Source organism: Nyctibius grandis, chromosome 7 (assembly GCF_013368605.1).
Source record: "Nyctibius grandis isolate bNycGra1 chromosome 7, bNycGra1.pri, whole genome shotgun sequence".
Lineage (NCBI taxonomy): Eukaryota > Metazoa > Chordata > Aves > Nyctibiiformes > Nyctibiidae > Nyctibius > Nyctibius grandis.
In genome coordinates, this window is record NC_090664.1 from 14,632,419 (window position 1) to 14,646,742 (window position 14,324).

The following is a 14,324-nucleotide window of genomic DNA, read 5'->3' on the forward strand; positions in this document are numbered from 1 at the left end:
CGTCCCTGTGCCACATTGAAGATGTATAGGCCATGCTGTATGCATACTTCACTATTACCGCTCCATGCCATAGCTAATGAGGTAACACAATATATGGAAATTAACAAAGCTGAAAAGAAAATGAACTACTGTCAGAAATCTTATGAGCTCCTATATTATTGTCTCCTGAATGTCATCTGTATGGAAGAATGTGTGTAAGTCTATGCTATTTGAAACAACTTACAATGAGGAAAAAGGCAGAATTGTGAATGGAACAGGTAACAAAGGGGAGCTCAGTTATAAAACTTGCATCATCACGCAGTCAGTCATCAAGTCATGACTGTGGATTCCTAACTTGTTAGCCAACCTTGCTTGTGCATAAATGTTTCTGAGCAATGTCTGTGCCACGTGCATTTGAAAAATCTATTCTAATGAAGTTAAAACACAGAATGATCAATGTCTGCTCTTTTAGTCAAGAACAAAAACTTCTTTGCCACACAAAGAACAGGTCTTTTATTTATTTTTATTAAAAAGAGTAAAAGAAATTCCCTCTTTCTAAAATAACTACTGATGTAAATGTTAGGGTGAATAATTCTCAGGTATCAAATGAGCAATTCTGACAGCTGAGAAAAGACCACAGTACACACCAAGGATGGCAGTACAGAAAATCGTTAGTAATGCCATTTTTCACAACACGCACAGCGTTAAGTTAAACACTTGCAAAGCACAAAGTTGCATTAGTACCGCCAAAACCAAATGAATTTGTGAGTGCTACACGCCGTTTTTCAGTTTTCCACTCCTGAGCTGTTAAAGGAACATAATTGAGATCAAACTCCGGCTCTGTTTTCTGTAAGTTTAGAGTAGGTGGCAATATGCCATGGTAACAGGACAGTGCAGTAAAAGCTGCTTCAATAGCTCCTGCAGCCCCCAAGAGATGTCCCGTTGCTCCTTTTGTTGAGGAAACTGCAATATTACGTGAGTGATCTTTAAAAAGTCTCTTGATTGCTTGATTCTCAGCAGCATCTCCTAGAGGTGTAGAAGTTGCATGTGCATTGACGTATGTTATGTCTTCAGGTTTGATCCCAGAATCTTTTATTGCTGCAGACATACACCTAAGGAAAAAAAGAAGACAGAATGCTGAATTTCCCATTATATTTTTGTCACTAACACACATGTACAAACCAAAAGCAAAAGTATGTTTATCAAATGTGAAAATCTGCATGACATACTTTACCAAAGATGTAAATGACAAGAGATGGATTCATCTAACTAAACACACTAGCATCTACATTTAGCCACTGTCCTGGTTTGGCCCAAACCAGGCCAATTAGTCTTAGAGAAACCAAGGTCACTGCTAAATTCCTCACTGCTTACGAGTGAAGAGCCGAGGGGGGGGGGGGTCACAGCTGCAGGGGGGAGCAGACAGGGCAGGTGACCCAAGATTGACCAACGAGGTATTCCATCCCACACACGTCATTCTCACTTTCCTATTTATCACTAACCCACTGCCTCCTGGAGGTGGGGCCCAGGAGGGAGGGGCCCTCCTGTCTCCCACTGATTGGTACCAGCTTTGCCAATTCTCCAGTTTAAAAGCCTGCAGGTGTGATGGCAGGGGAGCTACTGCATTTTCCCCTCTGCCTGTGCTGGGGGAGCAACTTTGCCTGAGGAGGATTTCCAAGCTCTCAGTCTTGGTTTTGTATATATTTGTATATATTTGATTATTTCTATTATTATTGTTATTATACTCTTTTTCATTATTATAGTTTATTAAAACTGTTTTAACTTTCCAACCCATAAGTCTCTCTCCCTTTTCCCTTTCCCTTAGGGGGGGGGAGAGGGTTAACAGAGAGCATCTGCCACCTGGTTAATAGCTGGCCCAGCTTTAAACCATGACAGATTAATTGGTGCCCAACGTGGGGCTCGAGAGAAGCTCCAACAGGTTGCTCTGATAAGTTGAATCCTGGCTCTGGTGGGAGGAGACCCGGAGAGCTCAGCTGAGAGAATATCAGATTTCTTCCTTTGAGATTTACAAGGGGTTGGAAATTAAAACAGATAGTGAAAATGGTGATGTCATTTTTGAATGCTGTGTTATCTCATCTTTTTATGGAGTTTCTTTCACAGTTGAGTATTGCAATGATGCCTTACCTGCCGTGGGCACTGTGTTATTGCTTGCTTCTTATGAATGTTTACATGCAGTTTAGCAGTGGGCGCTGGTCGAAATGTATTGTTTTGGTATGGGGTTTGATACTGATTTATGCTGTGATGAACTGGGCAGTTAATATTCCAATCTCTTATCTCTATGACACAATGATGGGCAGCTTTAATCGCGAATCAGTAGCAGCAACTTCATCTGCACGCTCCAGGCGTCCTTTAGCTGATTCTGTTAATGATTACACTTCCAGTTTTACTTTGGGAAATAGTACCTTCTCCTTTTCTGCCAAGCTGATTCCACTAGATTTTGCGAAATTAGGATGGTGCTGTCTAGGTGGCATGTTTTTATTTTTGGTTGTCCTGAATGTGTTTCTGATGTGGGATAAGATTAAATATCAGTGCAGGGACAGTTGTAGGTGTTATGCAGCCACCTCAGATCCTACTGTGTGTACTGCCACTACAGCCACTAAACCCACTGAAGCCTCAGCAGCCTGTACCACAGCTGCTACACCCCCCAAGATGGCCACTGCAGCTACTCAGACTCTCAGCACTCCCACGACAGCCACTGCATCTACTCAGACTCCAGCATCTATCGAATCTGTACCAATTGCTCCTGTAACCAGGAAGAAATACCAAAAGAAATCAGCTCGTGAAGTGAAGGATGATGACTCGGAGCCTTCTAAGGCAGAGCCATCATATGACCCAGGTGAGGGCCCTTCTCAGGCAGAGTTAGGGCCCAACACAGATGGGGGTTTCCTCGATCGTCCTTTTAAAGCAGACCCATCACAGAAGAAAGGTCCTTCTAAAGCAGAACTATCACAAGAGGAGGACTCGGACGTAGAGATAACCTACCACTCTTTATCCCTGAAGGACCTGAGAAATATAAGGAAAGACTTCAGCCGTTATGACGGTGAACCTATTATTACCTGGTTGCTCCGATGCTGGGATAATGGGGCAGACAGCATGCAATTAGATGGCAGAGAAGCCAGACAGTTGGGATCCCTGTCCAGAGATGGTGGCATTGATAAGACGCTCGCAAGGAAGTCAAACACTGTCAGTCTCTGGAGGCGGCTCTTGTCAGCTGTAAAGAGCAGGTATCCCTATAAAGATGATGTTATGAGCCACCTAAGCAAATGGACCACTATAGAAAAAGGTATTAACTACCTTAGAGAACTGGCTGTGCAAGAGATCATTTATAGACACCCACGGGACATTGTAGATCCTGTAGATCCTGATGAAGTGGAATGCAACCGATCCATGTTCCGGAAGGTTGTGAAGAATGCTCCACTGACACATACCCATACGTTGTCAATATTAGTATGGGGAGAAGATGATATGGCACGTTCTACTGTGGGCGAAATGGCTAACTGTATGCGACAGTATGAAGATAGTATTTCTTCCCCACTGCAGGCACGCATCTCGGCTGTGGAAAAACTGACTAAGGAAAACAAGGACTCATTTAAACAACTGTCAGACGAACTGTCCAAGATCGAGAATAAACTTGACTCTCTACCTACACAGGCCCGCGTTGCAGCTGTTAAGAGAAAACGTTCTCCTACAGGACCAGCTCAAAGGAAACGGAACACATCATGAGGTATCCTGTGGTTTGCCCTGCGTGGTTATGGGGAGGACATGAGCAGATGGCATGGACAACCTACCAGTACCCTACAGGCACGAGTACGTGAGTTGCAAGCTAAAAGAAATACCAGAGAGAATTTTTCTAGAAGGATGGCTGCTCCTGTTACCAGTGAGCAGGACCCCAGTCAGGGTAGATGGGCCTCAAATTCCTTTTTCCCAAGTGTGAATAGGAGAAATGAAGGTCCAGTCCCTGTGAGCAGCACGAATCCATTTCTTAATTAGGGGGGCCCTGCCTCCAGCCAGGTGGAGGAGAGGGACAACCGAGTTTATTGGACTGTGTGGATTCGATGGCCTGGCACATCAAAACCACAAAGGTATCGAGCCTTGGTAGACACTGGTGCACAGTGCACCCTAATGCCATCGGATCATAAAGGGACAGAATCTATCAGTATTTCAGGAGTAACAGGAGGATCTCAAGTGTTATCTGTATTGGAGGCCGAAGTGAGGCTAACTAAAAATGAATGGAAAAAGCACCCCATTGTGACTGGCCCAGATGCTCCGTGCATCCTTGGCATAGACTACCTCAAGAGAGGGTATTTCAAGGACCCAAAAGGGTACAGATGGGCCTTTGGTATAGCAGCTGTAGAGACTAAGGACATTAAACAGCTGTCTACCTTGCCTGGCCTCTCAGAAGATCCTTCTGTTGTGGGGTTGCTGAAGGCTGAAGAACAACAGGTGCCAATTGCTACAACGACAGTGCACCGACGACAATATAGCACCAATCGAGACTCCCTGATCCCCATTCATAAACTGATTAGACAATTAGAAAATCAAGGAGTGATTGGCAAGACTCGCTCACCCTTTAATAGTCCTATATGGCCAGTGCAAAAGTCTAATGGAGAATGGAGATTAACTGTGGACTATCGTGGCCTAAATGAAGTTACGCCACCACTGAGTGCTGCTGTGCCAGACATGCTAGAACTTCAATACGAACTGGAGTCAAAGGCAGCCAAGTGGTATGCCACCACAGACATTGCTAATGCATTTTTCTCTATTCCTTTGGCACCAAAGTGCAGGCCACAGTTTGCTTTTACCTGGAGAGGTATCCAGTATACCTGGAACCGACTGCCCCAGGGGTGGAAACACAGTCCTACTATTTGCCATGGACTGATCCAGACTGCACTAGAAAAGGGTGGAGCTCCAGAACATTTGCAATACATTGATGACATCATTGTGTGGGGTGATACAGCAGCAGAAGTTTTTGACAAAGGGGAGAAAATAATCCAAATTCTTCTGAAAGCTGGTTTTGCCATAAAAAGAAGCAAGGTCAAGGGACCTGCCCGGGAGATCCAGTTTTAGGGATTAAATGGCAAGATGGGCGTCGCCAGATCCCGATAGAGGTGATCAACAAAATAACAGCTATGTCCCCACCAACTAACAAAAAGGAAACACAAGCCTTCTTAGGCGTTGTGGGTTTCTGGAGAATGCATATTCCAGATTACAGCCAGATTGTACGCCCTCTTACCAAGTGACCAGAAAGAAGAATGATTTTCAGTGGGGTCCTGAACAACGACAGGCTTTTGAACAGATTAAACAAGAGACTGTGCATGCAGTAGCCCTTGGACCAGTCCGTATGGGACAAGATGTTAAAAATGTGCTCTACACCGCAGCTGGGGACAATGGTCCTACCTGGAGCCTCTGGCAGAAAGTACCAGGGGAGACTCGAGGTCGACCCCTAGGATTTTGGAGTCGAGGATACAAGGGCTCTGAGGCCAATTACACCCCAACTGAAAAAGAGATACTGGCAGCATATGAAGGAGTTAGAGCTGCTTCAGAGGTAATTGGCACTGAAGCACAACTTCTCCTGGCACCTCGATTACCAGTACTAGGCTGGATGTTCAAGGGTAAGGGTCCCACTACCCATCATGCAACTGATGCTACATGGAGTAAATGGATTGCATTAATTACACAGAGGGCTCGAACAGGAAACCCTAATCGCCCAGGAATCTTAGAAGTGATCATGGACTGGCCAGAAGGCAAAGACTTCGGAATGCCACCAGAAAAGGAGGTGACACGTGCTGAAGAAGCCCCACCATATAATGAACTACCAGAGGATGAGAAGCAGTATGCCCTGTTCACCGATGGATCCTGCCGTCTTGTAGGAAAGCATCGGAAGTGGAAAGCTGCTGTATGGAGTCCCATACGACGAGTCACAGAAGCCACAGAAGGACAAGGTGAATCAAGTCAATTTGCAGAGGTAAAAGCCATCCAGCTGGCTTTAGACATTGCTGAACGAGAAAAGTGGCCAAGGCTGTATCTTTATACTGACTCATGGATGGTGGCAAATGCCTTGTGGGGGTGGTTAAAGCAGTGGAAGCGAAGCAACTGGCAGCGCAAAGGGAAACCTATTTGGGCTGCTGAATTGTGGCAAGATATTGCTGCTCGGCTAGAGAAACTAGTCGTGAAGGTACATCATGTAGATGCTCACGTACCTAAAAGTCGGGCAACTGAGGAACATCGAAACAACCAACAAGCAGATCAAGCTGCTAAAGTGTTCCAAATAGATTTGGACTGGGAACATAAAGGTGAACTATTTTTAGCTCGGTGGGCTCATGACACTTCAGGTCATCAAGGGAGAGATGCAACATACAGATGGGCTCGTGACTGAGGGGTGGACTTAACTATGGACTCTATTGCACAGGTTATCCATGATTGTGAAACATGCGCCGCAATTAAGCAAGCCAAACGGTTAAAACCTCTGTGGTATGGGGGGCGGTGGTTGAAATATAAATATGGGGAGGCCTGGCAAATTGACTACATCACACTCCCTCAAACCCGCCAGGGTAAATGCTATGTGCTTACCATGGTGGAGGCGACCACCGGATGGTTGGAAACATACTCTGTGCCCCATGCCACTGCCCGGAACACTACTCTGGGCCTTGAAAAGCAAATCTTGTGGCGACACGGCACGCCAGAGAGAACTGAGTCGGACAATGGGACTCATTTCAAAAACAGTCTCATAGACAACTGGGCCAAAGAGCATGGCATCGAATGGGTATATCACATCCCCTATCATGCACCAGCCTCTGGGAAAATTGAACGGTATAATGGGCTGTTAAAAACTACCCTGAAAGCAATGGGGGGTGGAACCTTTAAAAACTGGGATAAACATCTGGCACAAGCTACCTGGTTAGTTAACACCAGGGGATCTATCAATCGAGCTGGCCCTGCTCAGTCAGACCTTCTACATACAGTAGAAGGAGATAAAGTCCCTGTGGTGCATGAAAGGAATCTATTGGGAAAAACTGTCTGGATTCTTCCTGCAACGGGCAAAGGTAAACCCATTCGTGGGATTGCTTTTGCTCAGGGACCTCGATGTACTTGGTGGGTGATGTTGCAAGATGGTGAAGTCTGATGTGTCCCTGAAGGTGATCTGATTCTGGGTGAGAATACTTAATTCTGAACTGTATGTTGTTACTGCATAAGTGTCTTTCAGGTTAAGACAGTGGTGATGAGACCGGAGCTAGCTTCATCAAGTGGCGTCCAATAACCTCCTCGAGTCTGACACCTTTAACCTGCAACCCGTGGGCACGAACCATGACAAAAGAGAGACTGCTAGCCAGAGAGACGGCTGAGAGACTGCTAGCCAGATGGAAACCCACAATCCTGAACCAAATGAACTTAATGAATTTTTTGTATAGAGATGAATCATAAACTAGTGATATGTGTATATATATTTGAAAATGAAAAGGTAGTGGTGATCTGAGTATGACGTGAATGGTATGGAATAAGGGGTGGAATGTCCTGGTTTGGCCCAAACCAGGCCAATTAGTCTTAGAGAAACCAAGGTCACTGCTAAATTCCTCACTGCTTACGAGTGAAGAGCCGAGGGGGGGGGTCACAGCTGCAGGGGGGAGCAGACAGGGCAGGTGACCCAAGAGTGACCAACGAGGTATTCCATCCCACACACGTCATTCTCACTTTCCTATTTATCACTAACCCACTGCCTCCTGGAGGTGGGGCCCAGGAGGGAGGGGCCCTCCTGTCTCCCACTGATTGGTACCAGCTTTGCCAATTCTCCAGTTAAAAGCCTGCAGGTGTGATGGCAGGGGAGCTACTGCATTTTCCCCTCTGCCTGTGCTGGGGGAGCAACTTTGCCTGAGGAGGATTTCCAAGCTCTCAGTCTTGGTTTTGTATATATTTGTATATATTTGATTATTTCTATTATTATTGTTATTATACTCTTTTTCATTATTATAGTTTATTAAAACTGTTTTAACTTTCCAACCCATAAGTCTCTCTCCCTTTTCCCTTTCCCTTAGCGGGGGGGAGAGGGTTAACAGAGAGCATCTGCCACCTGGTTAATAGCTGGCCCAGCTTTAAACCATGACAGCCACCCAGGAAAGACAGTAGTGGTGAGACCCACTATAAAATCAGACTTGCTGCTAAAAATTCCACAGTTGGGAAAAATACAAAGAGACAGAAAGAAGATATAACAACCAATCTCTACAGACTACAGTAATATATCAAAGGCCCTTTCCAATGCAAAATTCAAAAACATTTGAGAGAGAAATAACTACCTGAAATTATTACAAAAAATTTAGGTTCTGCCACTGAAGTTTCTCTAGCACAGCGATGCATTAATGTAACATTCAGTACAACAGTCCAAGAAATCCCCTTCCCATTGTAAGTGAAAAGAAGTTTCCCTAGTTTTTAATTTCCCCTCATATTTACAGTATTAGGGAATTAGGAAAAAAATTGCTCTATTGAACAAAAATATTGGGAAATGAAAGAAAATTTCTGTAGTCATCCTCCTTGTGAGCTTCTTTTGCATGCTTTCCAGAGGCTAGAAGATGTCAAGGAGAGAGCACAAATTCCTATATATAAAATGAAATTTACTGAAAGTCACACTCTTCTACCCTGACACAGTATGTTCCATTCTGACTCCTGATAACCTGTGGACTGTGACTCTATAAAACACACTTTTTTATGAAAACCACAGAAGGATCAATACAGCTCCACACTGTGATTTTCTCACAGATTTCCCACAGAAAGAAGATGAATCACATATCTCTCCTTGCACACACAGCTTGATGAAGTATCTCTGAGCGAAAGACCACTGACTCTTTTGAAATTTATGACAAGTAAGTAAATAAAAGGAAGCTCAAAAAAAAGATAGCACAGGCTGCTGGAAAAATTTAAATGTCTCCAGTACAGCCTTCTACCCTCAGAAGCATCCAGCTTAGCTTAGGTTAGAGGCCACTGATGCTCTGAGCCAACACTCAGGCAAAAAAGACTACTGATCAATCATGAGGGAAACAGATACATTAATTTAGTTAAATATGTCAGCTGCAAGGAACATACTTACTCAAGGAGATAACAGATTTTGTGTAGAACACGCTTTATATCCAGACTTCTGAGTCTGGCTTTGCCTCTCCTTTCCTGCAGGTGTATTCCAACATATTAGTCTCCAACTGAAGCAGTTATTAGAAGATGACAAAAAATATATTCCCCTGAAATTTTTTGATGTGGCAAATAAAATTCCTACAGAAAAGTAAGAGAAGCGTATGCATTTCAGATTTAATCCCTACACCACTGCAGTAATGAAAAATTGGTTTGAAGACTGTATTAAAACATATTACCTCATCTCAAGGGTGGAAAGGCTCAACATTTTGGAGATACCAGGGTTAACTTTCAACTACTTCCCACTGTGAATTTAATTTATATGCTACTGCAATCATAAAATATACAAAAATTCTGTTACAATATATTGCCATATCATCTCAAGGGTAAACAAGTCTGAAAATCTGAGATAAAACACTCCTGGTTACTCATCTCACACCTAAGTCTGCAGAACAACTAAATATTAATCAAATAGCACAGAGGGAAACCTGGTATATTACACTTCCTGAAAAATCTAGTAACTCAATAAAGATGCAAACACAGCTTTACAATACCATGCAGAAGTCTGATCTATTTGTGCAGTGATATATTGAATTTTGTTACTAAATATTCACATACATTCAGAATAATGTAAACTAAACCTTTACTAAAAGATTACAGTGTCAGCAATAGTATTCAGCCTACACAAAGCTCACAAATTTACACATGTAATTTAACGACAACATAATTAGGTCAAAGATAAAGATTAGATGAATATCATTTAGTTGTGAACTGGTTTTGATGAGATTAACAATGACGAAACTTTACCATCTCACTAAACAGTACTAAAGTGTATTTCTGCTATGTCCCTCCTCCAACACTCTGAGCTGCATCAGAATGAAATATTTAAATGATTGCAGCACCGCCACATGATCTAAATACTTTCCCTATGAAGAGCTCAAGTCTTTTCTATGTAAGAATAGCCACAACAAACTAGATCCTCCAAGTGCTCTACAGCTTTCATCACTTGGGACTTCTTTAGGAACGCTATTCCCATTTCAGACCACAACAAATGACATGACCTACTTTTGCAGTGGGGTCTCTCTTCTCTGTGGGTAAAGGGTGAAGGAGAACCTGAAAATGTTCTATTGTACCACAAAAATCTTAAAAAAAGAGGTTTCCATTGAGACTTATTTGCATGAACAGCTGTAGGCACCAAATGCAAAACACTTTCACGCAGAGAAAGGTTTCGTAACTCTGTGCAAAAAGGCTGATTCTCGCAAGAACTGGCCTTCACCTTGTTATTAAATAAGAAAATTGGGGCAAAACCATACCAGAAGCTGTTTCATTTTCCAGATTAAGTTTTCAGGCTTTTGGAATATTAATTCAAGATTGAACAGCATTTCTCTAGGAAAAGCATGCAATAACTGAAACAAATGTACCCACTGTAATTAACATATGACGTAGCCATCATAATCAACATATAGTTCTTACCTGAATGCACCATCTCCCTCTGGATTAGGTGCTGTTATGTGGCAAGCATCACCAGACAGTCCATAACCTAAAACTTCTGCATAGATCCTAGCACCTCTTTGTACAGCGTGTCCGTACTCTTCCAAGACCAGCACAGCAGCACCCTCTCCCATTACAAACCCTTCTCTCTGCGAATCAAACGGTCGACATGCCATTTTAGGGCTTGAGTTAAAACTCGTGCTGAGGGCCCGAGCTCTGGCAAATCCAGCCAAGGACAAAGGACTAATGCAAGCCTCAGTCCCTCCAGCCAACATGACATCAGCATCACCAGCGGCAATAAATCTAAAGGAGTCTCCAACAGCATGCGCGCCTGTGGTACAAGCAGTTGACACAGCATGATTCGGTCCTTTCAGTTGGTATTTAATGCTGATCTGGCCTGCTGCCATATTGACTAAAATCTTTGGGACAAAGAATGGGCTGACCTTGTTATAACCCTTTGTTTTAAATAAAGCAGCTGTATCAGAAATCTCTTCCAGCGGAACCATTCCCATCCCAATTGCCACACCTGCACTTAAACGATCCTGTTCAGACTGGGGAGACCAGCCAGAGTCCTTCATTGCTAGTTCTGCTGCACCAATGGCCATCACAGTGGCAGAACTCATGGATTTGATCTCTGACTTTGACACAAAGCTTTCTGCATTGAACTGACCCTCCTCATTTCCCCTTGGCACACAAGCAGCCACTTTACATGGGACGCCTGCATATTCTTCCCTGTCTAGTGATGCAATCCCACTGTCTCCTTGGAGAAGGCGCTTCCACACAAACTGGGTCCCCACACCAAGAGGGGACACTAAGCCAATACCTGTAACAACTACTTTCCTTCGGCATGCAGGCAGTGACTTGCTGAAAGCTCTTCTGTGGTTTTGTAAGCATAGATTTAAATTCAGACTTCGGAGATGAAGATTTGCAGTCTTTAACAGATCCCGTGAGCACTGTGAGAACATGGTGGAAATCAATCACTTCAAGCACTGAGGGAAAAAAAAAAAGACACAAACACAATAATAAAGCAGCCAATGCAAAAAACATTCCAAGTACGCTAAATTAATAACCTGCTTTTTACATGGAAGCCTATTTTCACTCCTGCAGAAAGGGATGTAGTTTCCGTGTCTGTAATCAGGAACAGTACATATTATGACAGACAGGGCATAGAAACATTCACTTTGTGAATGCCTCTAGAGGGCTCTTCTAGCTTAAGCTGCTAATGAATATGACTGCACCACTGTGGACTGCAGAGGCACTCTTTGGTTTTGCTGCAAGACTCCCTCGGGGTTTTAACCACGAGCTGGCTGGAGGTATCAACAATGAGCATTAACAGCTTCGTTCTTCTAAGGGAGAAAGCACGTGTTCACCTGAAAGTGTATGTCCTACCATTATCATATTAAAGATGTCATCATCTCAACCTTTATATCAGGCAGAATAGTCTAGAAAACTCAAAACAGGAGGAGTCAATAAACTCTTCCTGGTTCTGTCACCAAGGTAATTACATATCTTGGGCAAGATTCTTATCTTTCTACCTCCACCTACCCTTTTATCAGCCTTGGGATATTTAGACCATCAGAGGACAATACCTCAAGTGTGTTTGAGCAAGATGTACCACAACAACATCTCCACTGAAGGTAACACTGCCAGATCCCACATATCATGAGGTGTGTCAAGTGACGGCAGAAGGCCGCTGCTGAGCACAAGTATTTCAGGTGGGACGAGAGGGCCATGCCAAGCAGTACCGCTGCAGCGCTGCGCCGTAGCCAGCCCCCCTCTCTTGCCTTGCCTCGGCCGCTGCCAGGTTGGGAGCTGGTCTGATCGCACACACCCAGCATGCTGGATCAGGGCAGAGGCTGCAGCACAGCTCTGCCATCACCCACGATACAGGCTTCAACAGGCCGACTGCTTTTCACCTCATAAAAAGGGCACTGTGGTGTCGCCAGGTCTCTGGTGAAATGCCGGGACCTGTGCAGGGACCGTGTGCGGCCGGCGGGCTAACGTGCTCCTGCTAAAATTCACAGGCCCGCTCCTTCCTGCGGCAGCGCGAGCACACAGCAGCGGTATTAACAAATGAAAAGCTAAAAATAGCCCTTACTCATGCAGATGGATTTTTTAAAGGAGCCTGCTTTAAATCCTGACCCAAATTTGTCATTTTAGTGGCTCTGACCCAGTTAGCCTAAATTTTATGAAGAGAGCGGAGAGTTAAACGCAGAGATCTTTAAAGCAGTGCGTGCCTAACCCACATACAGCTTTTAATAGAACGCCGTTAACCGGCTGAAGATAACGAGGAGGCCCAGCCTGACCCCAGCAATGCGATGTTACCTCCTGCGCACGCCGCGGAGAAGAAGAGGGGTGATTTCTCCCCGGTAACAAGAGCTATCGGACGTCACCGGGTGTTTAAAGGGCATTAACTACTTTTAATGGTTAAACCAGGAGTTAAAACCGCAGCAAAGGCCCCAGGCGCCACGGGACTGCCCCGCACCACCCCCCGTTTCGGTGGGGGCCGCCCCGCCCGGCGCCACCATTGCTGTCCCGCCCCGCTCCGCTAGGGGCGGCCTCTTCCGCGGACCCGCCGGCGCGGGGGGAGCCCTTCCCTCCCGCAGCGGCCGGCGAGCCCCCGCCTCCCCCCGCCCTAGCCCTCAGCGGTACCTCCGCCGGCCGCGCTCCCCCCCCGCTCCGCGGTGGTTGGCTCTGCCTCCCTCTCCCGTTCCGACGGCGCGGGGAGGCGAGCACGCGACGGCTTTGTAGTCGATCCCCGATGTCACGATTGGTGAGGAGCGGCGCGAGCGAATCGGTAGCTCGGCGGCGGACTGCGCGGGCCGGGGGCGCTTCCCGCTCCCGGCGCGCGGAGGAGGCGGCCGCGGGGCGGCCTGGTCCCGCCGGTGCTGGCGGGCAGGGAGCGCGGCCGCCTAGGTACCCCTGAGAACTGGAGGAAGCGAGGAAAGCACTCCCTCCCCCAAACCACGCATTTAAAACACGCAACAGAAGATTTAAAAAAATCTAAAAAAAATCCAAACAAACCCACGTTCTCAGTAATGTGTAAGAGGGTAACGCTACAGTCATGAGGGAAGCCGTGTCGTTTGCCATCGGTGTCCTTAATGCGGCATGCGTACAGCAACACATTCCAGTACTGAGCGAGCAGGAACTGTCAGAACTCCGGCAGTAAGCAGTGCATAACCGTGTAACTCAAGCCCATCACACACACGGGCAGGAGGAGCTCTTCAGGACCCTACAGTCTCTTCCAGGCCTATTTTATACTCCACCATAACTAATTCCTTAGCACGGTTTTCCTGCCTGCACTTGGTTACCTTGCTGTAGTGCTAGTCCCCATCTGATCCCCATCTTTCACCAGCTCCCAACTTCGCTGTCACATTCCTGGATAAAGTGTGCTCCACACAGAGGCTGAAATGCTGGTAGAGGTGAACAAAGACAATTTGATCACTGACTTTGCAGGAGTGTCTTGGAAATACATGTACAAATACGCCAACAGCACCAATACACCAAAGTAAACTATTTGTTGTTGCTGCTTCCAGATGCAGAAACCATAGTGCATGATCTGAACTGAGACCAAGCTGCTAGCTATGCCTGAGATGACATGTAGGAACAGCTAAGTTTTTTCTTTAGAAAGATAGTGGCACCATAGTTCATGTACATTAAGTCCAGGAGCTATCATGGCAGAGCATAAAATGGGTGCCAAAGTCCCATCAACAAAGATATGA

At 45.4% G+C, this 14,324-nt stretch overlaps 1 protein-coding gene across 3 annotated transcripts; it reads right to left on the reverse strand.

The window, feature by feature from the left end:
- Nucleotides 1–482: 482 nt before the first annotated feature.
- OXSM (3-oxoacyl-ACP synthase, mitochondrial) lies at nt 483–13,765 on the reverse strand. Of its 3 annotated transcripts, none has more exons than XM_068405013.1 (3): nt 13,631–13,765; nt 10,585–11,591; nt 483–1,091 (listed from the first exon to the last, which is right to left on the reverse strand). In XM_068405013.1, exons 2-3 carry the CDS (start codon nt 11,565–11,567, stop codon nt 689–691), a joined length of 1,386 nt encoding a protein of 461 aa, XP_068261114.1. In that variant the 5' UTR covers nt 11,568–11,591; nt 13,631–13,765; the 3' UTR covers nt 483–688. The 3 variants fall into 3 exon arrangements, with proteins under 3 accessions (XP_068261114.1, XP_068261112.1, XP_068261113.1); XM_068405011.1 differs by lacking the exon at nt 13,631–13,765 and adding an exon at nt 13,255–13,346; XM_068405012.1 differs by lacking the exon at nt 13,631–13,765 and adding an exon at nt 12,928–13,188.
- Between the last annotated feature and the right edge of the window lie 559 nt (nt 13,766–14,324).

Excerpts from the sequence above, each read along its gene's own strand:
- OXSM (XM_068405013.1), bottom strand. The coding sequence starts at position 11,567 with ATGTTCTCACAGTGCTCACGGGATCTGTTAAAGACTGCAAATCTTCAT. Across the intron at positions 1,092-10,584 it reads GAGGGAGATGGTGCATTCAG|GTGTATGTCTGCAGCAATAA; the intron begins GTAAGAACTATA and ends TTTTTTCCTTAG.